General features: G+C 32.8%; 5 protein-coding genes across 5 annotated transcripts; all 5 read left to right on the forward strand.

Moving 5' to 3' along the window:
- Positions 1–506: 506 nt before the first annotated feature.
- LOC126669070 (F-box protein At3g07870-like) lies at positions 507–1,859 on the forward strand. Its single transcript, XM_050362384.2, has one exon. It carries the CDS (start codon positions 523–525, stop codon positions 1,108–1,110), a length of 588 nt encoding a protein of 195 aa, XP_050218341.1. The 5' UTR covers positions 507–522; the 3' UTR covers positions 1,111–1,859.
- Positions 1,860–3,668: 1,809 nt separating this feature from the next.
- LOC126668188 (F-box protein At3g07870-like) lies at positions 3,669–4,844 on the forward strand. The gene has a single exon (XM_050361400.1). The coding sequence runs from the start codon at positions 3,669–3,671 to the stop codon at positions 4,842–4,844; it is 1,176 nt and encodes a 391-aa protein (XP_050217357.1).
- Positions 4,845–11,950: 7,106 nt separating this feature from the next.
- Positions 11,951–13,496, forward strand: LOC126669517 (F-box/kelch-repeat protein At3g06240-like). Its single transcript, XM_050363006.2, has one exon. The coding sequence runs from the start codon at positions 12,194–12,196 to the stop codon at positions 13,358–13,360; it is 1,167 nt and encodes a 388-aa protein (XP_050218963.1). The 5' UTR covers positions 11,951–12,193; the 3' UTR covers positions 13,361–13,496.
- Positions 13,497–15,782: 2,286 nt separating this feature from the next.
- LOC126668190 (F-box protein At3g07870-like) lies at positions 15,783–17,031 on the forward strand. Its single transcript, XM_050361401.1, has 2 exons — positions 15,783–15,891; positions 16,334–17,031. The coding sequence occupies exons 1-2, from the start codon at positions 15,783–15,785 to the stop codon at positions 17,029–17,031; spliced, it is 807 nt and encodes a 268-aa protein (XP_050217358.1).
- Positions 17,032–18,867: 1,836 nt separating this feature from the next.
- LOC126670127 (probable inactive shikimate kinase like 2, chloroplastic) lies at positions 18,868–22,999 on the forward strand. Its single transcript, XM_050363791.2, has 8 exons — positions 18,868–19,203; positions 19,448–19,638; positions 19,804–19,998; positions 20,429–20,490; positions 21,050–21,116; positions 21,210–21,319; positions 21,897–22,055; positions 22,747–22,999. Exons 1-8 carry the CDS (start codon positions 18,883–18,885, stop codon positions 22,845–22,847), a joined length of 1,206 nt encoding a protein of 401 aa, XP_050219748.1. The 5' UTR covers positions 18,868–18,882; the 3' UTR covers positions 22,848–22,999.
- Positions 23,000–23,931: the final 932 nt, after the last annotated feature.

Consider the following 23,931-nt stretch of genomic DNA (forward strand, 5'->3'; position numbering starts at 1 on the left):
ATTTCTATAGTTTTTTTTTTGTTTGCTAAAAAAACAAATAGAATTAAAATTTTATCTTTTTCGTCTTTAATTTTTCTAATGGTTATATGGTTAAAAACCGTAAAACCGAAAAATCGAACCGTCTTTTATGGTTAACCGATTTACCGGTTAACCGTTTAAAATTTTAGGTTTAAGTTTTTAATTTTAAAAACCGTATTACAATGGACCAGTTTACAAATTGCCCTCATGGACCGGTTAACCGGTCCATGCCCACCCCTAATTAGGGGAGAGAACACAGAGTCTAAGACAAGTTTATTTATAAAAAATGACAGGAGCCAAAGTCAAACTTAGTAGGCGCCAAATAAACTAACTTGGTCGACCGATGTCACAAACTCCATGGATGACTTTGTCCAAATAAAAATTGTTCAAGAAGCTGCTTCTTAAGTAAGCTGCTTCGCCAAGAAGCCAGACACTAAACTATAATAACAATATTATTTATAAAACACTTCTAAAAAATAAGAAGTCTAATTAGAAATTTTCGGAATGAAAAAAGTTAAGAGTTGTGAATATTTGCCAGAAGAGGTTGTTGTTCAAATATTAAGCAAATTGCCAGTGAAGTCCATTCTGAAATGTACTTGTGTCTGCAGGTTATGGAATTCTATCATCAAAAGCCCTGATTTCATCTCTACTTTCTCATCAAACAAACATCACCCTTACATCTTACTGCTTCACTCCCATAGTTATAACCACCAATTCTCTATGCGTTTCGACAACAAAGATTTCGATGAGTACCTGACTCTCCAACCACTTCTCCACCCAGCCAGCAACGTCTATGATGTGCTTGTGGTTGCTTCTAATGGTCTTGTGTGCCTCTATTATGCGTATCGAGGCGTTGGACGCTACATACATAAGTTGGTTATTTGGAATCCTTCGATTAGAAAAACATTGATGGTACCTGAACCTACTTCTCGTCTTCTTGGTATGAATTCTGCAAATTTACTTGGGTTCGGGTTTGATTCAAGAACCAACGATTACAAATTATTGTTGGCTCGGTTCACGGAGAACTCTATTAATATCAAGGATATGGTTCTCTATTCACTAAACTCTAATTCTTGGAAAAAAAATTACTAATGTTGCTCTCAAGTACAGGAATGATATATATTGGATGACAACTCCAGCTTTTGTGGATGGTAGATTTCATTGGCCTCTAATTACTAAGAAAAAGAATGCGGTTTTGGTGTTTGACTTAAGAGATGAGACGTTTCAAGAGATATCACTACCTGAATGTTTGGAAAATGATGGATTATCATACATAAATTTAAAAATGAAAGCATTTGGAGAATCATCAATCGCAGTTATCCATCGAAAAAGTGAATATGAGTGTGATGTATGGGTGATGAAGGAGTACAATAGTGGTGAATGGATGAAGTTGGCAACAATTGGAAAATGCTGGAGAGGAAGGTTAGGGGTGCTTGAGTTTAGAGATAATGGTGAAATATTGGTTTATTTTTACCGGGGCCAATGCTTAGCCTCGTACAATATAAAGAATGGACGCGTAAAAAATCTAATAGGTTTGAGCAGTCAAAAAAAGGATAAGATTTGTGGTTATAGGTATGTGGAGAGCCTAGCATTACTTGACAAAGGTAACGATATTTCAAACCAGCTATTCCTAGCAACTACCTAAACTTCAAAAAAAAATGATATTATAGCGGTCACAGAGGTGCGAATTTTAGGAGAGATTAACATGTACTAGTGTCATCGCTGCAGGGCGATGCTAGCAAAAGGGAACTAAAACATGCAACTGAGGTAGTTTATGTGGAGCAGAAAATTTGAGAAATCCGTTTGCTTCTATTGATGTTTTTAAATGAACGTTTTGTTGATATTGTCAATGGTGAATGTGATTGAGATTAGATTGGTACTGTTCTTGTTCATACTGTTGCTTTATGATTCTACTGTTGTTTCTGCTACTTTTTTTTCATGTAAATTCATTTCACCTTAAATTTTATGGACAATAATATGGTAATGAGATTAATATATGGTGTTATCTTAAATAATTTATCTGCCTTTTCTGTTTTATACCTGTTAGGATTTGAATTGAGTCATATATTTATGTTTAAATGGGCAGAGCTGGCCATGGTCAAGATTGGCCCGCAATTGGAATGTAATCAGAACATCGTTGAAGGAGCATGATGGCATTGTGTAAGTAAGAACATGGATCATTAAATAAAACTTGGAGTTGAGGAAAGTAGAACAAAATGAAGAATTTCAGAGTTTAAAGCTCAAACCTAGTGGTCAGGATGAACACTATATTCTTTTGCAAAGACAAAGGGGACAATCCCTTATGCCTGAAAATTCAAACATGAATAATAATCATCATCCAAGGGAAGAATTAACAACACAAAATCACACAAAATATACTAATTTTAATAAAGAAGAGTCACTAATGAAAAAAAAAAAACACTATCCCTGCAAACTTATGCTGTCAAGGAACTACTAGCTCATTTGCAAATCATCGGTGAGCTGAATTAGCAGGACAAGATGTGATCAAGCATTAACGTAATAAGTATCGGAAAGAAAATTATTCCCTAAAAATATATTGACATTGAAAAGAGAAAGACACGCGTTTGACATGGAACTTGTAAGGTTCGGACTCTTGAATGTACTTCCTAAACCATTACCAGGAGCATTGTTTTCATGCAATCAGTGGTTTATTCTGTTCTAAAATGCTACCGATGATAGAATTTAGAGAACAAAGAAACGAAGATAGGGAAAAAGATGAAAATGTTCAGGACAAAAGAAATAAATCATTGAAAAGTTCATTTGCAGAAGTTGACTTACAATGTAAGAACTTGATTAATCATAAAACAATTATAGCTGTCTGAATTCTGCAATCCTGCATTTATTCTGTTTTAGGAGCAGAACCTCCTAAATTATCTAACAAATTCAAAGTGTCCAGGCAGCTAATAACAACTTATTTTGATTCTGTTTAGGAGCAGAACCTCCTAAATCTAAATCAACTTATTTTGATGTACCTTTTCCCGGTTCTTTGACTTCTTTTGGTTGTTTCGATTTTTAATTCATGGTTATGAATTATGATACTTGCTGATAATTACTTGATTAGATCATGCTGCATATGCTTGTGGATATTGGATATTGGATATATGTCATACTATTTGATTTGAAACTTTAAAACTTGGGGAATTAATTTGTTTCGATTTTATTTGTTAGTAAGAAATTTCATCTCAATTTTTGTACAAAAAAAAAATCAAATCAAATGAATGCTAACATAAACTCAAATGGTATAAACGCCGGATATCAAACTGTCAAGGTCGTGGGTTCAAATCCTCTTACAAGCGCTCCCCCTTTCCCAATTATCAAAAATAAAATAAAATTTGTTTGGGGTTAAAAAAATATTTCCGGAATTGTTTTCAAGTTAAATGTTTAGTTTTTTTTTTTCAAATTTTTATAACTGTGGTTTGAAAAAAAAAAGAATCATTACATAAAAACTACATTTAAAATTGGAAATACTAAATTTTATATGTTAACCAATTAAGAATTTATAAATTTATCAAATTTTCCTAATAAAGGTTATTGAAAATTAGGGTTTGGAAGTGGTGTACAAAAGGCGCTGTAGTAATTCTGTATATATATATATCCTAATTAAATTTGGTGGAAACAACCAAAAGATTATGAAGAACAAAAAAACAGGAAAGATGTTTGATTATTTAGCAGAAGATGTAATATTTCAAATATTGAGTAGATTGCCTGCCAAGTCTGTTTTGAAATTCAGCTGTGTATGCAAGTTGTGGAATTCTATCATCAAAAGTCCTAATTTCATCTCTACTTTCTCATCAAACAGACATCATCCTTACATCTTATTGTCTCACATTGATTGTGACGTATACAAATGCTCGATGCGTTTTGACGACAAAGATTTCGATGAGTACGTGTCTCTCCAACCACTTTGCAAGCTACCCAGCAAGTATGAAGTGATCGGCTCGAGTAATGGTCTTGTCTGCCTCAACTATTATGAAAGCAGCCACATTTACAAGCTTATTATTTGGAATCCTTGCATTAGAAAATCATTGGTGATACCTGAACCTAGCTATAGTACTCCTTTTCTTAGTTGGAGTCGTAGCAAATTAACCGGGTTTGGATTTGATTCAAGAACTAATGATTACAAATTGTTATTGACTGACTCGATTAATGGTGTGGCTATCTATTCACTCAATTCTAATTCTTGGAAGAAAATCACTACTACTGGCAAGTACAACAAAAACTATTACCGATATATACATTCTAATCCATCAGCTTTCATCGACGGCAGATTCTATTGGCACATACTTGAGAGAAGTGTTTACATGCTCGTATTTGATTTAAGAGATGAGATGTTTCGAGAGATATCATTGCCTGCTGCTATTACCAGAGATCCTTTTAAATTCAAAATCAAAGCTTTTGAAGAATCGTTGATCGCATTCATCGGCGAGTATGATATATGGGTGATGAAAGAATATGTTACTGGTGAATGGATGCATTTAGCAACTGTTGGAAATGAGTGGGATGAAAACACAAATGTGCTTGAGTTTAGAGATAATGGTGAAGTATTTGTTTTGTTTGAAAAAGGACAACGCTTAGCCTCGTATACTATAATGAACCGACGCAGAAAAAATTTGATTGTTTTGAGTAGTAAGTATGAAAAAAACTGTGGTTATAGGCATGTAGAGAGCCTAGCATTACTTGACAAAGGTAATGCTATTTCAAACCACCCACCTAATTATGGGCGTCACAGATTGTCATGGCTGCAGGGCGAAGTTAGCAAAATGGTACTAACTTTAAGAAAAAGATTTAAGAAATTATGCACTTAACTTTTGTGTTTTTATTTTTAAATTGTTGCTTTATATTTCTAATGTCGTTTCAGCTTTTTCTTCATTGAAATTAATTTCATCTTAATAAATCTGGACAATAGTCAGTTTAAGATGGAAATGAGACTAATATTTGGTATTTTCTGGATAAATTGGATCAAATAATGTTTGAATGAGTATGAAGAGTTGGTCTGTATTACACAAATTTGGATGTTGTGATACCTAAAAACTGACTATCTAAACATAATGAAATTATGACCGGGTAAGCGCCATTGGTTATTGAGTGTGAAGTAAATACTGTTAAATACTATTAACCTAAGTTTGGTATATAGTGAAGCAAGTTGAGTCTAGAGACGTCTGAATGCTTGCCAAACGAGGTTCAGTATATCAACAAAAACCCGAATTTCATTTGTACTTTCTCGTCAAACAAACACGGCCTTTACATGTTCTGTTTCACTCATAGCTCTTACCCTTACTGCCAATACTCTCTACGTTTCGAAAACAAAAATCTGGATGAGTACTTGTCTTTCTATCCACTTTACAGTCAAGCCAAGATGTTCAATGTGGTCGGCTCTAGTATTGGTCTTGTCCGCTTCTTTTGTGCCAGCCAAAACAGCGTCGACTATGAACATACCAAATATAAGTTTAACATTTGGAACCCTTCCACTACAGAATTGTTTTTTATGCCTGAACATAGTCAAAAGTACAATTTCAGAAGAACTCAAGTCCGACAGCAACTAAAATTGAAACCAAAAGCAAATATCGGCACCCAAATTAGTGCAGAATACACAGGTGTTCAGCAAGGCTTTAATTAGTCTGGGATCTTGAGTGGCGGAAGATTATATTGGAAACTGATCATTACAAATCGGTTGTTGATTATATCATTGATTCTTCTAATACCGGTCAGCACCCGATCATCCTTGCAGCCATTCATGCTATAATTTCGGATATTGGGAAGTTAAATTTATTCACATTTATCACGAAGCTAATTTTGATGCGGATAACCAGGCGTCTCTGGGAGATGATACTGTTTTTGGTCTCACTTACTATGATAATCCTCCGGCCAGCCTTATTCCTTGGACGAGACATGATATTCAATTCAAGGAGCAGTATCATCTCCCAGAGACGCCAGGTTATCCGCCTCATTCTCTGTAGCAAAAATCACCCATACCGACATCCTTAGAATGTAAAAAGTGCGTTGAATAAAACGATTCACCATTCTATTATCAAAACATTCACCACCAAAATGACATTCAAGGAGCAGTATTAAAATAGGCAAAGTTTCTATTTTTTTGTGTACTATATAATATAGGCAAAGTTGCTATTTTAATTTAAATTGTCAACTTGAATTGTCACTATTATCCTTCACTAATTTCAATCACTTTTACTATATTCTCTTCATCATCATTAATTATTATTTTATTCAATATAAAAATTAATAATGAACTTAGTTTTTCAAAATTATCTTATAATTCTAATAACAATTGTTGTTCCCAAAATAGATAATTAATAAAATTTAAAATATTTAAATTATTAAATTAAGGGTAGAATAGGAAGTTGACGATATATATATAACTAATTTACTTTCCATTTTTTAATTCTAATACAAAATTAGTTAAGCCTATCTATATGGGACGGAGGGAGTAGTAATTATGTATTTTTAATGCATTTTTATTGATAAATAATTCAAAATCATTCATAAAGTTTATATATATATATATATATATATATATATATATATATATATATATATATATATATATATATATATATATATATATATATATATTGTAATGTTAAAACGATCAATAAGCATTAATTATTATTGTTATTAAAGTATTATCACTTTAATTTAATTGACTAAAGCTAATTCAATTAAAAGTATTTTAGACATTCATTTAGTTAATTATTTTTAAAAATGAAAACAAATTTAGAATTTGAAACGCCTAAAATAGAAACAAGTCTATCTTTTATGGATGAAAAGAGTATATTTTTCAGTTTTTAATAATCAAATCACTTTTTTGTGGGTTAAAAATTCTGAGGGTCACTGAACTTTCCAAAAGTTACAAAACGGTCACCAAACTTCAAAACGTAACAAAATGGTCACCGTACTCTTACTTATTGAACCTCCGATGGTCTGTAAATGAATTCCGGCCAAAAAAAGCATATGTGGCAACCGGTTGCTGACTCACCTCCACACCTTATTTTACATGTCATTTACCTTTAATTATTTTACACCTCACCAATACACATCACCATCCTCTCTTTAAATCACTTACAAAAAAATCCCCAATCCCATAATCCCTAACCCTAAATCGCAAAAGAAACCCAGCAAAACCCCTAACTGTAATTCCTACCTCGACCATTATCAACTCAACAAAATCCTTACCCTGACCATTATCAACTCAACAAAATCTGCAACTGTAATCGCTAGTCCCTTACTGATGGCTGACAGATTCTATCTTCCCAAGTGTAGATGTGGCGAGTTGTCAATTCTGCGAACGTCTTGGACTGAAGCAAACCCAGGTCGAAGATTTTTTGGTTGTAACAGATACGAGGTAAATTATTATTGGGTATATTTGAATTTTGTTCAATTTTGTGTCGAATCATGGTATAATTGATGAGGGTTTGAGATTTTTCATTTTGTTGTAAGTGATTTTTCAATCTTTGTCGTTTTTCATTTTGTTCAATTTTGATGTTAGATTGGAGGAGGATGTGATTTCTTTCAGTGGTTTGATCCTCAAATGCCATATAAAATTGTGGGGCTGCTGCACAAAGAAGATACATGTTATGAGCACAAGTGCAAGGAACAGAAGACTAAGAAGCTGTCATGGATTCAGCTGCTGTTTGTGATGCTAATTGGTGTTGTTGTTGGCAGACTAAGCTCTGCATCTGGTTGTAATGGAAATTGACAATGCTCTGCATTAGCTTAGAATAAGAAAAAAATGTATGTTTGTGTGTACAATGGTGACTTTATGTTGGATGTAATGGAATTTAATATAATGAAAACGGTCCTGTTATCTGTGCTGTCATGTGTATTGTTACTTTAAGATCAACTGTAATTAGTATTAACATTCACCAAACACTTACACCTTGAAATAAGGAAAATATAAGTTAATATTATAAAAATAAGTGTACATAAACATCATGTTCTCTCCACTTGCACCATACAGAGAGAAAATCTAAAGTATTCAAAAGAGTTGGCCCTACATTTACTCATACTAGCAATAAAACAGCACAACCAACAAAATAGCACAGCACACAAGGCTGGCAAGACAGTCAAGATGGTCCCCAACATTACTAGTGGCCTCTACCAACATATGTATGAGTAAATGCAGCAAAAGAACAATATAAAGTCTTCATTTTCCTGTTGGTATCCAAATCTTCCTTTTCTTCTCCTCTCTATCCTTCTTGAAAGTAGACAGGGGAGCTCTGAGTGATGCCATATCATCTTTCTGTTGTACCTCCTTTCCTTTGAGCTTTGCTGCAGATGCTGCCTTTGCCTTCACTGCCTTTGGTGCTGTTGCTGCTGGTGGTACATCCTTCCCTTTGAGCTCAGCTGCTGCCTCCTTTGCATGGATTTAAATAACGGCCGTTACGTAACGTAACGGCCGTTATTTATAGGTTTTTGGCCCTGCCGTTACCGTTAGGACCGATTTTGAACGGTTATATATATTTTGTAAGGTAACGGCCGTTATCTCCGTTACTTCAAGGTAACGGCCGTTTTCTCACCGTTACCTAAAGGTAACGGTATGAAATAAATTTAAAAAAGAAAAAAGAAGAGAAGAAGCAGAGATAAGAGGAGCAGCCGGCGACCACCTTTCTGTCAAATGTTTTCTCCTGCAGTTTCTTAAGTTGCAGCGATGCAACTTCTCTTCTTTTAGGTTTAGGTTTTGTGACCACTTAATTGGGCCCAGTACCCAATCACTAATCTATTTTCTTAAACAAGCCCAAATGACTAATTTTAATGAACTGAAATCTTAAATATAAGACCAAAATCATAACATCTCACTAAATATAAATAAATTACATAAATTACATAAATTATATCTTTTATATTATTAAATTAATATCTTAAAAATATATTTTATGCTTAAATTTCAATTTTGTATTTTTTATATGTTGTATTTTTATAGACTTTTATTTAATCTTTTAGAGATTACTTTTATTTTTTATATTTAATAATTAATCCTAGACATTTATATTTTATAACTATCTATTTATAATGGAATAACTAAATAATTTAAATACTATAGATAATGAATATGCTAATGAACTATATATGTGTGTACTACACTTATATAAGTTTTAAGTCTTCAAAAAAATACATGATATTAAATAATGAATAAAATGTGTATTTTCTTTTACAGTTCTTTTTATTAGATATTTGTATAATTAAATGTAATTTTAATTCTTTCAAAATCTATTAATTTTACGTACTTTACAATTTTTTTTTAAAATTGCACTCCGGTAGACCGTTACGCAACGTTACGGCCGTTACCAATCCGTTACCGTTATGTAAAGCCGCGACCGCGACTGCGGCCGTTACCGCGATTTAAATCCATGCTCCTTTGTCTTCAATGCATTTGATACAGGTATTGGCCCCTTTCCCTTGAGCTTATCATTTGCAAACAACCTCCTTGCTGTTAGCTTAGTGCTTATCCTATTTGGATCTGCCTCAGTCCCTATAACCACACCAAGTGCCAGATCTACAATTTCAGTCAAATTCTTCCATTTCCCTAACAAGGGATCCTCCTCTGGTGTTAAGCCCTGCATCTAAAACTCAAGAAATTACCAATCATTTTTACAAGTATGTAATGGAATGTGTTAAAATTTGATTGTCAAATATGCCTACCTGTGATAGAGGGATTTCCTGTGTTATAACATCCTGAATTTGTTCTTCGGGTGCAGGAGGTGCAGGTGCTTCAGGTGCAGGTGCTTCAGGTGCAGGTGGTGGTTGTGCATTAGGATACCTACTTGAACCCTACAAATAGCACAAATATACATTACATTATATGGACACAAGTCACAAATAATAAATAACAAATCATAAGCATGTTTGTATCTTACATCAGGCATCCACTGGACTGTCAAAGGTGGGCCAAGATTCTGACTTGCAGATCCTCTTGCAACCCCAGCAGTCTGACTTGTTGGTCCTCTTGAAACTCCACCATTTTGCCTTCTAGGTACTCTTGATTGTGCCATAGTCTGACCTGTGCAGCTTCTCTTATTATGGCCTCTTCCTCCACAGTTTGTGCACCTCATGATACGACCCTTTCTTGTAATTCTTACAGGTTCTAAGGCCTCTCCTTCTACTCTAGGGCCATGTCCTCCACGTTGAATTTCATCAGCTTCCCTCTTTCGTAATAATGCTTTCCTTCCTCTTTTCAAATTAACTGGTTCTGGAGCTATGATACTTGGCAAATTGCTCTTAGGCCACATTTGCTTTCCATTTGTAGGATTGAGGAAATGGCTGTAAATACTTAAGTAAGTTGATACCTTGTAGCAGTCATGAAGATACCTTTCAGGGCTTTTCTCATTATTTAGGTTCATGGCAGAAATGGCATGGTGGCAAGGTATACCAGTCAATTGCCATCTTCTGCAGGAGCATGTTTGCTCTTTCTTGTCCACAACAAACTGCCCATCACTCCCTATAACTTGGTATTTGTCCCCACCAGACCAATCTGCCCTATAGTACCAGCTAATCTGCTTAGCTTTCTCCAATTTCTTTAAAATTTTAGGACAAAATTCCTCCACTGATCTCAGCATCACACTCCTTTTCTTTTGGATTCTTTTCATTAGCAAAGTCCTAATAATTTCATTCATAGTTATGAACCCTTTTGTCCTAGCATCTAGAATGAAACTATTAAAACACTCACACAGATTGTTTAATAGCATGTCACACTTAAATCTTTCATCAAACTGATACCTAGCCCACTTACCATTAGTAATTTTTCCTAGATAAGTAGATGCACCAACAGACATTTCACCTAACAGTTTCATCTCCTCATTAAACTTAACCTCATAACTAGACCTAGCACATCTCCACAAACCATCTTTTAGGGCCTTTCCCTTAAACCTCTGTCTATAGTTAGTTAGGATGTGCCTCACACAAAATCTGTGTTCAGCATTTGGAAAAAGGGCTTCAACTGCAGGAATCAGTCCCTAATTTCACAAGTCACAAACCAAAATAAAATAACACAAGTCACCAAACAACAACTAAGACAAGTTACAAACCAACAGCCAAGGGAGCTAGTTGGGTTCTATTAAAAATACCTATAAATAACAAAATAATCTCAAAAATACTATTAATAGAACCCAACTAGCTCCCTTAGCTGTTGTGATTGGCTCAGAGCCTCAGGTCTAAAGGGGTAAATGGCTAACTAAGCTATCAGGAAGGATAATTTGTAAACGACACCGTTATTACCAAAACGCCTGCATATTAGAGGAGCGAACACCGAATCAAGAAAAATTATTACACACAACCGTTGCGCCATGTCATTCGTGTAACAAGCCAATGATGCGTTAGCCATGTGCAAAAAGTGATAATAAAAAAATTAAATGATAATTAAAAGATTCCCTCTCGCAAATGTTCATTGGCTTATTGTAAATATGACATGGCATAACCAATACATGGGATAAACACTCCCGAATCAAACGCAAGTTTAAAATAAATGCAGTAGGTGCAAAATAAAGTAACAGGAATACAATTAATGACTTAGTCCATATAAAACTTCGGGGTCATTTTATCCAACTTTCGCATTTTATATCAAAATGATACTCAACCTTTAATTTGTATCAAAATAGAACCCAACCTTTTAAAATTTATTTTAAAATAGTTTTTCTAACATTTTTCAGTGCACTTTTGATGACGTTGCAATTTGAAAAAATAATTTTTTTATTGATGTAAAATAAGAGTTCGTTTTAATTTTTTAAATTATATAAAATCTTATTTGTCAGGTGATGTGGCAAAAATATAAAAAATTAGTTTTTCGGTTGCCACGTCATCAAAAGTGTCGGAGATTGTTTAAAAAACTATTTTGATACAAACATTAGAAGATTGGGTACTATTTTGATACAAATTAAAGGTTAGGTACCATTTTGATACAAGATGCAAAGGTTGGGTACCATTTTAGCTAATAATCCAAAACTTCGTCAAGAAGCTTCACACTATCCCAAATGCCAGCTTCATTCAATGATTCTCATTTAGCAGTGCAACAGCCACCTAATTTATTCAACTTAAAAGTCAACACTCTCTCTTTTGTTTTCCGTTTTGGTTTTGGTTCCTCACTTACAAATATACGTTGCTCTAAATTTTCAACTTGGTCCGGTTTGTCAATATTTTCCCGGAAATGAAAAAGATTCAGGTTCGTGAATACTTTCCTGAAGAAGTTATGGTGCAAATATTGAGCAAATTGCCGGTCAAATCTATTCTCAGATTCCGTTGTGTGTGCAAGCTATGGAATTCTATCATCAAAACCCCACATTTCATCTCTACTTTCTCCTCAAACAAACATCATCCTTACATAATTTTGCTTCACTCTCGTATCTACAATTACAAATACTCTATGCGTTTCGACGACAAAGATTTCGATGACTACAAGTCTCTCCAAACACTTTTCCACCCATCCAGCAACGTCTTTGATGTGGTTCTGCTCGGTTTTAATGGTCTCTTCTGCCTCCATTATGCGTACCGCATGGATCGCTTGATAGGTAAGTTGGTTATTTGGAACCCTTCAATTGGCAAATTTTTTCTGATACCGCAACCTAGTTCTTGTCTTCTGAGGCTTAATAATATACTCGGGTTTGGGTTTGATTCAAGAACCAATGATTACAAATTGTTATTTGCTTGGTTTTCGGAGACCTCTATTAAGGACGTGGTTCTCTATTCACTAAACTCTAATTCTTGGAGACAAATCACTCATGGCGTTCTCAACTATAGAAATAATAATATGTTATCCGAGATGACAACTACAGCTTTCGTGGATGGCAGGTTCCATTGGCCTGTAATTGGTGATCATAAGAATGTGGTGGTGCTGGTGTTTGACTTAAGAGACGAGATGTTTCGAGAGATATCACTGCCTGAATGTTTGGAAAATTGTGAAAATTTAAAAATGATTGCATTTGGAGAATCATCGATCGCGGTTATCCATCGAAACAGTGAATATGAGTGTGATATATGGGCGATGAAAGAGTACAATAGTGGTGAATGGATGAAGTTGGCAACAATTGGAAAATGCTGGAGAGGAAAGTTAGAGGTGCTCGAGTTTAGAGATAATGGTGAAATATTGGTATTTTTTCATAGGGGACAACGCTTAGCCTCGTATAATACAAAGAATGGACGCATAAAAAATCTGATACCTTTGAGCAGTCAAAAAATAGATATGATTTGTGGTTATAAGCATGTGGAGAGCCTAGTGTTGCTTAACAATGATAGTGCAATTTCAAACCAGGTATTCGAAGAACTACATGCAGAGAAGTTCATGTCATCAATCAGGGCGAGGTTAGCTCAAGGGTAGTTTAGTTTCCTGTTGAGCTGAAATTTGCTTTTTTTTTTTTAATATGGTAGTTATTTTATTTTGATGTTGCGTTTTTAATTTTGAATTATGGTTGCAATATTGTGAAGTTAGTAATGTTTATTACTTTTAAGTTCAATTTGGTAAATACTGTGGTGTTTCTTAATTAGAGTGGCGCCTGGCCTGGTGGGTATTTAGGCCAAAAACTACAAATGAGAAATATTTAGGCCAAAACTACAAATTTTTGATTGCATTAACACTGCATTTATGGCTATTTGGATTTCACTATTTTTATGGCAAAAGTTGCATCAAGATATGACATTGCTGTCAATCAAATTTTGTTCAAACATCTCAAACTTGTAATTGTAGTATAAATATTCCTAGCACTTTGGTGCCTGCTTGATTTTTCAGGATCCATTTCTGGTGGATATTTAGGCCAGAAACTGCAAATAAAAAATATTTTATGTGTCCTTGAAGAAGCTGTTCTTATTTTGTTCTTATGAAGAATTACCCTATCAATTCAATTAGTAAATGATGGTTCAAAAAACTTCTCTTCCTTGCAATTTTGCATTTTTTTTTATATGAGATGGAGTTAAACTCTTCATGATATTAAACTGTATAAATTTTTGTCAAATTACAGAAAGATACTAAACAAATTTTTCTTACAAAATCTACTAAACTATACCTTTTGTTATAAAAATATTTCTATTATTACGAAAGATAACTAAAAATATTTCTATTAAACTTCTATTAATTTTATATTTTTAATATATATTATATCCTTAACAAAGTCTATTATTGTAATTTTATGTCTCCCTCACTTATAAAATAATTAAATAGATAAATATAAATAGATAAAATGGTGGCAATTCTTTTTTGGTACTAGATTCGTGAGATTTCCTACACTGGTCTCTACTATGAGGCTGCACCTTTAAAACTTCAATATTCAAACTAATTCCGTCTCGAGTCATGTAAATCTCTTGCGGGAGGTAAATTCTGATCTCAAATTTTAAACAGCTGTATACATAAGTAGGATTGTACCCGCCACTTCATTTAAGACAGAAAAGTGTCTTACCAATTCATCAGTGATTTTGGGTTTAAAAGGGTGGCAATTTTCTTACTCCATCAGTTCATTTTCGCACTCCATAATTTTTTATATTGACTATATTCTCCCAAGTGCATTTTGATCATTATCTCAAATTACATGTAGCACCATGACCATCTCTGACATCGTCCTTCCAAATTCCAATATCAGTCTATCGAGAAATATTTGTGTGAACCAAGTTCGCCATATAGGATTGTGAACTATTCATTTATCGTGTGACACGTGGCGTAATTAATATGAACAACCAATCATTTAAAAGCCTATTAATTAGAGGTTTTTTTATTTTAAACATAAGGCTATTAAATAATTGGTTATTCATATTAATTACGCCACGTGTCACACCATAAAGAGATAGTTTACAATCCTACATGGTAAACTAAGTTCACACAAGAATTTCTCCAGTCTATCTAGCTATAAATTGGACATTCTTGTAGTTAATTACTTCTTCAAATGTAAACCATATATTATGATAATATTAATATTTTCATATCTAAAGTTTAAATTGTTGAATTTAATGAAAACAATATATTTTTCTAGTGTTTTTCTATAAACTTTAGTGTACACAACCCAACAAGAAAGAGTATACCAATTAAAATCAGTTATGCATATTATACATGTATAGTAATTTAATTTAATTGAAATTTAATTTTTTTTTAAATAATTTTTTAGATATCAATAATGAGTTTAATATTTTATTTTGGCTCAATAAATATTTTGTTTAATTTATTTGGAGTATTGGCAACACAAATCCTAACATTTCATTTTTTTTACGATTTAAATCTAACGTTTAAAACTTTACGAAACAAATTCTAACCTTTTCAATTTTTACAAATTGTAGCTCAAGGCGTTTTCCGGCCACTATCTGCTTATGTGGCAGGCGTATTATTTGTATATTAATCCCAATATTTTAAAATTTTACAAATAAAATTCCAACGTTTCATATTTTTGCAACTTGTAGCCGTAAAAAGATGACAAAATGGCTGGAATTAGAACTTGGGCTAATTTGCGAAAATTGAAAAGGTTAGAATTTGTTTCATAAAATTTTAATTGTTAGGCTTAAAACCATTAAAAAGGTGAAACGTTGAAATTTATTTCGCTAATACCCCAATTTATTTTGACCTAATTAACTTGGTTGGTGAACTTGATCTTATAAATCAAATCCAATTATATAAGTTTAACAAATAAGTAAAAAAAAGTTATTTTTGAGTATTTCAATTTAAGTTACTTTTAGATATTAAGTTTATAAAAACAATTATTAGTAGAATGTGTTAAATTTCTGAAATTTGAAAATCTCTAATGTTAATTATTTTTTGCCTATAAATGGACAAACTTTCACAAGCAATGGTGGATGGCTATGGAATTCCAAAAAGTTTTATTGGTAAAATTCATGATTGGATAATCATAGCACTAGCCTATCACGTTATGATACGTTAGTAAAATAGTGATACTATTATAATTTGTTTATTACATTTTTATATTTTTAAATAGTAATATTACGATAGTATCATTATTTTAATGACGTATTATAATGTTATAAATTTAATTTACAAATAAAGTGGTGAACTGAATCTACCCAATAATTTTTGGCTTTATGCTGTTATTTACTTGTACAATTTTGAAGAGTGACGTAACTTTTCTATATCAAATGAGAGGAGAGTTAGAAGAGATGAAGGATAATTTAGTCAATTTACAGAATAAAGGAGTGCGAATATTATTTTATGGAGCGGGAAAACCCTACCCTAGATAAAAACCCTAACCCTAAACTTATAACACCACGGCTCTCCAACTCCTTTAAATCTCCTTTTATTGTTATTATGACGCGATTGACATAACTGCAAATCTCTCGTTCGTTTTCCCTTTCTGTGAATTAGAAATCGAAATGAAAAAGATTCAGATTTGTGAATATTTTCCTGAAGAGGTTGTTGTTCAAATATTGAGCAAACTGCCTGTCAAATCTGTTCTGAAATTCACTTGTGTCTGCAAGTTATGGAATTCTATCATCAAAAGCTCTGATTTCATCTCTACTTTCGCGTCAAACAAACACGACGCTTACATCTTTATGCTCCACTTTAATAGTCCTAACTACCAATACTCTATGCGTTTCGACAACAGAGATTTCGACGAGTACCTGTCTCTCCAACCACTTTTCAACACAGCCAACGTCTATGATGTGCATGTGGTTGGTTCTAATAATGGTCTTGTCTGCCTCTGTTATGCCTACAGAAACTATGGATCCACAACACATAAGTTGATTATTTGGAACCCTTCCATTAGAAAATATTTGCTGATACCTGAACCTAATTTTCTTTTTCTTTGTTCGATTTCTGAAAAGTTAATGGGGTTTGGGTTTGATTCAAGAACCAACGATTACAAATTGTTACTGGCTCAATTTTGGGGGGACTGTATTAAGAATGTGGTTCTCTATTCACTAAACTCGTATTCTTGGAAAAATTATAGTAATGTTGCTCTCAACTATACGCATACGTGTATGACAACTCCAGCTTTCGTGGATGGCAGGTTCCATTGCCTTGTAATTACTAAGAAAAAAGAATGTGGTGCTGGTGTTTGACTTGAGAGATGAGATGTTTCGAGAGATATCACTACCTAAATGTTTGGAAAATGTTCAATTGTATTCTTTGCAAATGAAAGCATTTGGGGAATCATCAATCGCAGTCATCCATCAAAATCATGAATACGAGTCAGATATATGGGTGATGAAAGAGTATAATAGTGGTGAATGGATGAAGTTGGCAACAATTGGAAAACGCTGGAGAGGAAGATTTAGATATGTTTGAGTTTAGAGATAATGGTGAAATATTGATGTTTTTATATACGAGACAATGCCCAGCCTTGTATAATATAAAGAATGAAGACATAAAAATTCTGATAGGTTTGAGCAGTAAAGATAGATACTACTATTATAAGATTTGTGGTTATACGCATGTGGAGAGCTTAGCGTTGGTTGACAGAAGCAATGATGTATCAAACATGCTATTTCTACCAACTGCCTAAACTTCGATATGGCGATACAGAGGTGCAGCTTTTCGAAGAGGAGATGGTGTAGTGTCATCGCTGCAGGGCGAAGTTAGCGAAAGTGCACTAAGACATGCAACTGAGGTATTTTCTGTTGAGCAGATGATTTAAGATATCTGTTTTTTTTTTTTTTTATATGGTAGTAATTAGTTAAACCTGTTATAGTGTTTTTAATTTTAAATTATGATTGCAATAATAGTCTCAGGATTGCGTTTTCTTGATGCTACAATGATGAATGTGGTAGAGATTGGATTAGTATTCTGCTGTTGTTTCTGTTTTTCTTTATGTAAATTTATTTTCACCTTAAATCTTCTGTACGGCAAGTTTAAGATGAAAATTAAATTAATGTTTGAAATTTTTCTTAATAAATTATCTGCCTTTGCTGTTTATACCCATTTGAATCTGATTAGTGATTATCTAAACATAATAAAATTTGTCATTTTGGTTCTTCATTGTGGAGTTAGTAAATGTTAAATGCTTTTATTCTAAAGTTGCATTAGCACTTGCGTTTATGGTTATTCGGATTTCACCATGTTTATGGCAAAAGTTGCATTAAGATATGACATTACTGTCAATCAAATTTTGTTTGAACATCTCAAACTTGTAATTGTATGTTTTATCATTTTGGTGCCTGCTCGATTAGGCCAAAAACTGCAAATAAGAAATATTGTATTTTTTTTTTAAATTAATTGATAAATCATTTAGTTTCCATAAATTACTGAAATTAACACAAAAAGATTATATAAATAATTTTATGAGACAATAATATAAAAATATTATTAATAATTTTACGAGACGAGAATATAAAAACATTACATAAATAATTCTACGAGACGGTAATATACATAAATTATTTTATGAGACGATAATCTAGGAACGAAATGTACTACGATGATGGATATGCTAATATGCGATTTTAACAATTTTTCGCGGGACATAGACAGATTAAAAATAAAAATAATAATATCGAACTTCGTAATGCCTTAATAGAGCATTAGCGGAGTTAATATAGTAATTGTGATGATTAAATTATATATTCGCTTATTTTAGTCTTTCTATTGTGTTAATTTAAATAATTAAATTAATGTGATGTTTCTTTTTAGTAATTTAATAAAAATCAAGTTTTTAAATAATATGAATAATTAAAAAATTAATTATTTAAAAATATTTTATTTTATAAAATATAATTAATAAATATTATTGGACTAATATGTAACAAAATTAATTTTATTGTATAAATAATAAAAGTGTATAAATAAAGTTAAAAAATGATTAAAATATAAAAATTAAAAAAAAAAAATTGGTGTGGAAAAAAAAGATTGTTATCTTAATAATAAAATTAATTTCGGTCGGTTTTCACACGCCACTCCCAACGGTATATTTGCAAATGCTTTTCCCTTTTAGACATTTCTGTGATTCTTTTGTTTCCCAACTCAGTGAGTTGGGTAGTTTTTCTGTTATTAACCAAATGAACCACATCCAGTTGCAGCAAGGCAAAAACATGTCCACCACTTCAATACCCACCTCACTCTTCTCCCTCACCAAAAACCCCATTAAACCCACTCTTCAAAACTTCAATTTTTCCATTACTAACCCCAATTTCACTTCCATTTCTAAACCCTCTTCTCCGATCCCCACATTATCCAAACCCTCCAGTAGACACACTCTTCTCTTATCCAGCTGTATCTCCACTGCCACTCATTATGAGGTACCGGCCTTCGGCCTGTAAACTTCTTGGGCTTCGATTTGAAAGCCAGTAAACTCTTTCCGTCCATTTTTACAGTTAAATTTTCAGTTTTCAAGCCCGAGCGTTCGAAAAATTAAAAATAAATTAAAAATAAAATCGGACTTGGAAGCCAGTAAACTCCTTCCGTCCATTTTTATTGTTCCGTCTTTAATTACGAATTTTTTCTTAGTAGTGCGTAATTTTTTTTTTCTTGATTTTTTTGCAGTTTAATGATGGACCATCAGAGGTGGAACTAAGATTAGCAATTGGAAGTCAAGATTATGTTAGTACAAGAGACATAGTTGTGGATTCAGATGACTCCTCCTTAATTGTCAAAGTGAAAAACTTAGGCTCTGTCACAACTCTCATCGAAACTAATAGTCTCTTTGATAAAATTAAGCCTGCTGAAACGATCTGGTTTGTGATTCTTTATGTTTCTGTTTTGCTGTTTTTTTTGGTTGAAATGTTAGTGTACTTTTATGCCTAAATTAAAAAAAGATTATGTTAAATACCAAAAAAACGCGAGAGTTGATGATTTTTCGTGCATTTAGGCGCTGTTTGTAATTTTTGTTTTCAAATTAGGTATATAGACGATGATCAACTGGTTATTAACTTGACGAAGCAGGATCCCGAGTTGAAATGGCCTCACATTGTGGAGTCATGGGAATCCTTAACAGCTGGGCTAGTGCAGCTTCTTAAAGGGACGTCGATCTACGTTGTCGGTCCTTCGACTGATATTAACCAAAAAGTTGCCAACAAACTTGCTGTGGCTCTTGGGTATTAATCTGTCTTCATTTTGATTCTTGTTTCTTTTAGTTTCTTGGATAGTTTATATATGTGTGCTATGTTGCACGAAATTGGAGAAAATACTGTAAAAGAAAATGGGGAGGTAATATTTTTGCAAGAGTAGATTATAAATATAAAATTTTGGAGTTGCATAAGCGTTTTTGTGAATAGAAATGAAACGATGTTATGTAGAATTCGACAAGTTTTTCTGTTCAACATAGTTTGCCTCTGTGTGTCTATATGTGTAATCAAGGACCATTTTCTTTCTGATTTCAGTTTATTATCATTTTATACGATCCAGGCTACAATATGAATTTTGTATTTGATAGCGTTACTCATCCTAAATGGTAATACTAGGGTCTCACTATTCGATTCTGGCTGTAAATATATGCACTAAGAGCTAACTGATAATATTTTTCAGGTATACACCTCTAGATACACAGGAGTTGCTGGAAACATTTGCTAAGCAAACAATTGATTCATGTGAGTATAATGAGATTTGCTGTTTGTAGAACACTAAAACTTTGTTACTGTAGCGTATTGCTAAATCGCTTCTAGTAGCTCTGTTTAGGATGGCTTTTGTAGGAAGAAAGTAGAACAGAAGGCTACAATCATAAAAGGAATAAGATAATTTTAAGTTTTATTTTCTTTTTATTTTAGTCATTAAGGATAAGTGGTAAGAAATGTAGGAATTTGGATTTCCATCGCATTTATATTTTGTTTTTTATTTGAGATTTTTTGTACCTTTGAAAGAATTTAATGAAGACATTAGAAATGTTAAGTTAAATAAACATGGGAGTGTTAGTAGTCTCTTAAGAATAAAACCTCCATTCTACCATATTAATCTTCTTATTCCGGCTTCATCCTTAATGCAATTTTGTTTTGGATATTTCTGAAGTAAAGGGATATTAATGTGTGAATTCCTTATTCTAGCCATCTATTTGATAGGATCAAATGGCCGTAGATGGAAACATCACGCCATATACTTCAAATGACTTGTGTAACCATCTTGCAGCACATTAATGAGTGTGATCAATTCCAGGGGTGGTTGCTGAAGGTCCGGATTCTGTAGCTGAGGCAGAAAGTGCTATATTAGAAAGCCTGAGTAGGTAGTTATGCAAGATGATTTGTTTGTCAACTTCATTTATTGTTGGCTAAGCATAATCGTTTTCTTCCTTGGTTTGGATGGGATGGTTTTGCAGTCATGTTCGAACTGTTGTTTCAACATTAGGAGGGAGGCAGGGAGCTTCTGGAAGGACTGATAAATGGCAACATCTTTATGCAGGATTTACTATCTGGTTGTCGCAAACAGGTAGCTCAAACTTGACCTTTTGTTCATTACTCTGTTTATATTCTCGGCACAAATATTGCTGTAGAAATTGTGATTTCAATCTCCAAATAATTTCTTATCATTTGAAAATGGTCTTAAGGAGAATCTGGCATTTACCCAAAACACCTTAAGTTGATTAATTGAATAACTTGTTTATTTGATATAAGTCTTAAGTCGCTCTTTAATTACATAAAAACAAGATAATGATTTGTGAATAATATTGAATTCAGATGAGAGCTCAGTTCTTGAATTCAATTAATTAATCATTTCGTCTTATAATTGCAACACACGTGTTGATTTGCTACATTCAGGAAATGATGCTTACAAATTCGTGTTTGAGGTTTTATGGCTCAAAGGAAAAAAATGCTTATATCTAAATTTTTATATACTTGTATGAAGAAAATTATTTTGTTTGATTTAGAAACCTCTAAGTGTTTACTTGCAATTAGAAAAAGAAGAAAAGCAAACATTGATGAATATGAACTATGAACTAAAGGAAAAAGAATCTTGCGTGGTTTGTAAACAAGTAACATATTTGTGTGGTTATATTTGGTTGCAGATGCAAAGGAGGACGGAAAAAGGCGTATTCAAGAGGGTTACTCCAATGCAGATGTAGCTGTCAAGATTGAAGGATGGAGTGCTGATAATGTCAAAAGTGCTGCCCAAGCATCCTTGAGTGCCCTCAAACAGTTAATCCTATCAGATAAAAAACTTACAGGTACGCATTCATTTTATCGTTAAATATGTGCGTGTTTTTCCATTCTTGGAATGACTTCACCTTATTTTCTTATCGCGTTTGAAATGATCATTAAGGTTCAATGAAAGAAAATATATTCTGTAACTTAGTCAAACCAAGTACATGATGACACTGCTTTTCTTTCTCCTTGCATCCTCCCATGCCATTACATGCTCCAAACTTTTGTCCTATGTTTCAAATTTGTATCAAAACGTCAGTTCGTATCGAAATGGTACGAAAGTTTAAATTTTTATTACAAGTCAAAGCACTTCAAATGTTTTTCATATTAAAACTAGTCTATGTGACTATCAGTGGCAACATATTCTAAGAACATGTCGTTATGTAAGACATCTCATCGGATGGTAACTGATATAATGATTGACATGGCAATCGACGTGTCAGTGTATTCTTAAAATATGTTTCATCTGATGACCATATCAAATTAGAAAGTGATAAGACATTGTCGCTTCAAATAAAGAGTGATTTTCTTGTATCAGTTTCATACCGAATTGAAGTTTTGGTACTTGATCATTTATGGAAGAGTGACAGTGAGCTGTGTTTTAAAATTTTAATGCTCCTTGTGGTTGCATGTGCTGGAAACTTCAAAGTATGCATTAAATCAAAAAGTAATAATTTGTTTTCAATGTTTGGTTGCATTTGATTTGGTTTCAAGATAAGAAGAGGCTGTATATAAGATTAGGATGCCGCGGTGACTGGCCAAATATCGAGCCTCCGGGATGGGATCCATCAGCAGAAGGAGAGGCTACCTTTTAGAGTCCATGCTTTAGATTCATTCTTATGTCAACACAACAACAAATTGTTAAGTTGTCGAGTAAATTTGTTGAATTAACATGAGATGCACTTGAAAGCTCATTTTAACGGATTAGCGTCTTTGGCATTATAAATCATATTAGATTAAATGAAAATGTATCGGGAAAGCTTAGAGAAACTGACATAGCCTAAATTAAGTTAAAACATGCATACCATCTGAGAAATCGAAAGCGAAAGAAAAAACCAACCTTTAAGTACATTTTTATATATTTAATTTGGTTTTAACTTGTAAGTAATGGCTGAAAGATAGTGCTTAAGGTGCAAGAACATGAAGAGAGAAATACTAAAAAATAGCTCAATTTATATTTGCAAATTCCACAACTTCTTCTATTACAAAAATTGATACCCAAAATTGGTATGCAACATTGATAACCATATGTACTTAGGATTAGCCAGGATTACAAGTCGATACCCATTATTAAAAAATCAAACAATAACCATGGTTTCTATTCTGAAATTTTTCCTTTAATTAGAAATCTAAATATCTTATAGTGCACATGCGACACTTGGCCAGTTTTTTTTTAAAAAGAAACCATGGTTTCTAAATCGGTTGCCAAACCGATGTGACCACCGCTAGTTCATCTTTCAACCAATTAAATAATATATAAATTTTAGGATTAGATAGATGTAGACTTCACTTGATTCAAAACTATATAATTTGTGGAAAATATGTTTTCCGAGAAGTTAATTATACAAAAAATTGCCATGCATGAAAACAATAATTGGATTTTGGTTTAATTATCAATTTCTCTAAATATATATATTGATAATAATAGTTTCAATTACTATCTAAGCTAATTAAATCTAAATATATAATTATATTTTGCATCAGTTTAACTAGAAGTAGAATTTGTCTAGAGTTTTTTTAAGGGAAGTAATTTTTTTTTATCAAAACGTAGAATGAAAAAAGCGAACTAAACTTCGAAAAATTATACTTCTTTGTGAACTAGGTCATCTCCAATGGGAGTTATCAAAATGAAAATTGATGACTCCCCATCTTCAATATAGTCACCTAAATACATTTACG

The sequence above is a fragment of the Mercurialis annua genome, linkage group LG2 (assembly GCF_937616625.2).
Source record: "Mercurialis annua linkage group LG2, ddMerAnnu1.2, whole genome shotgun sequence".
NCBI lineage: Eukaryota > Viridiplantae > Streptophyta > Magnoliopsida > Malpighiales > Euphorbiaceae > Mercurialis > Mercurialis annua.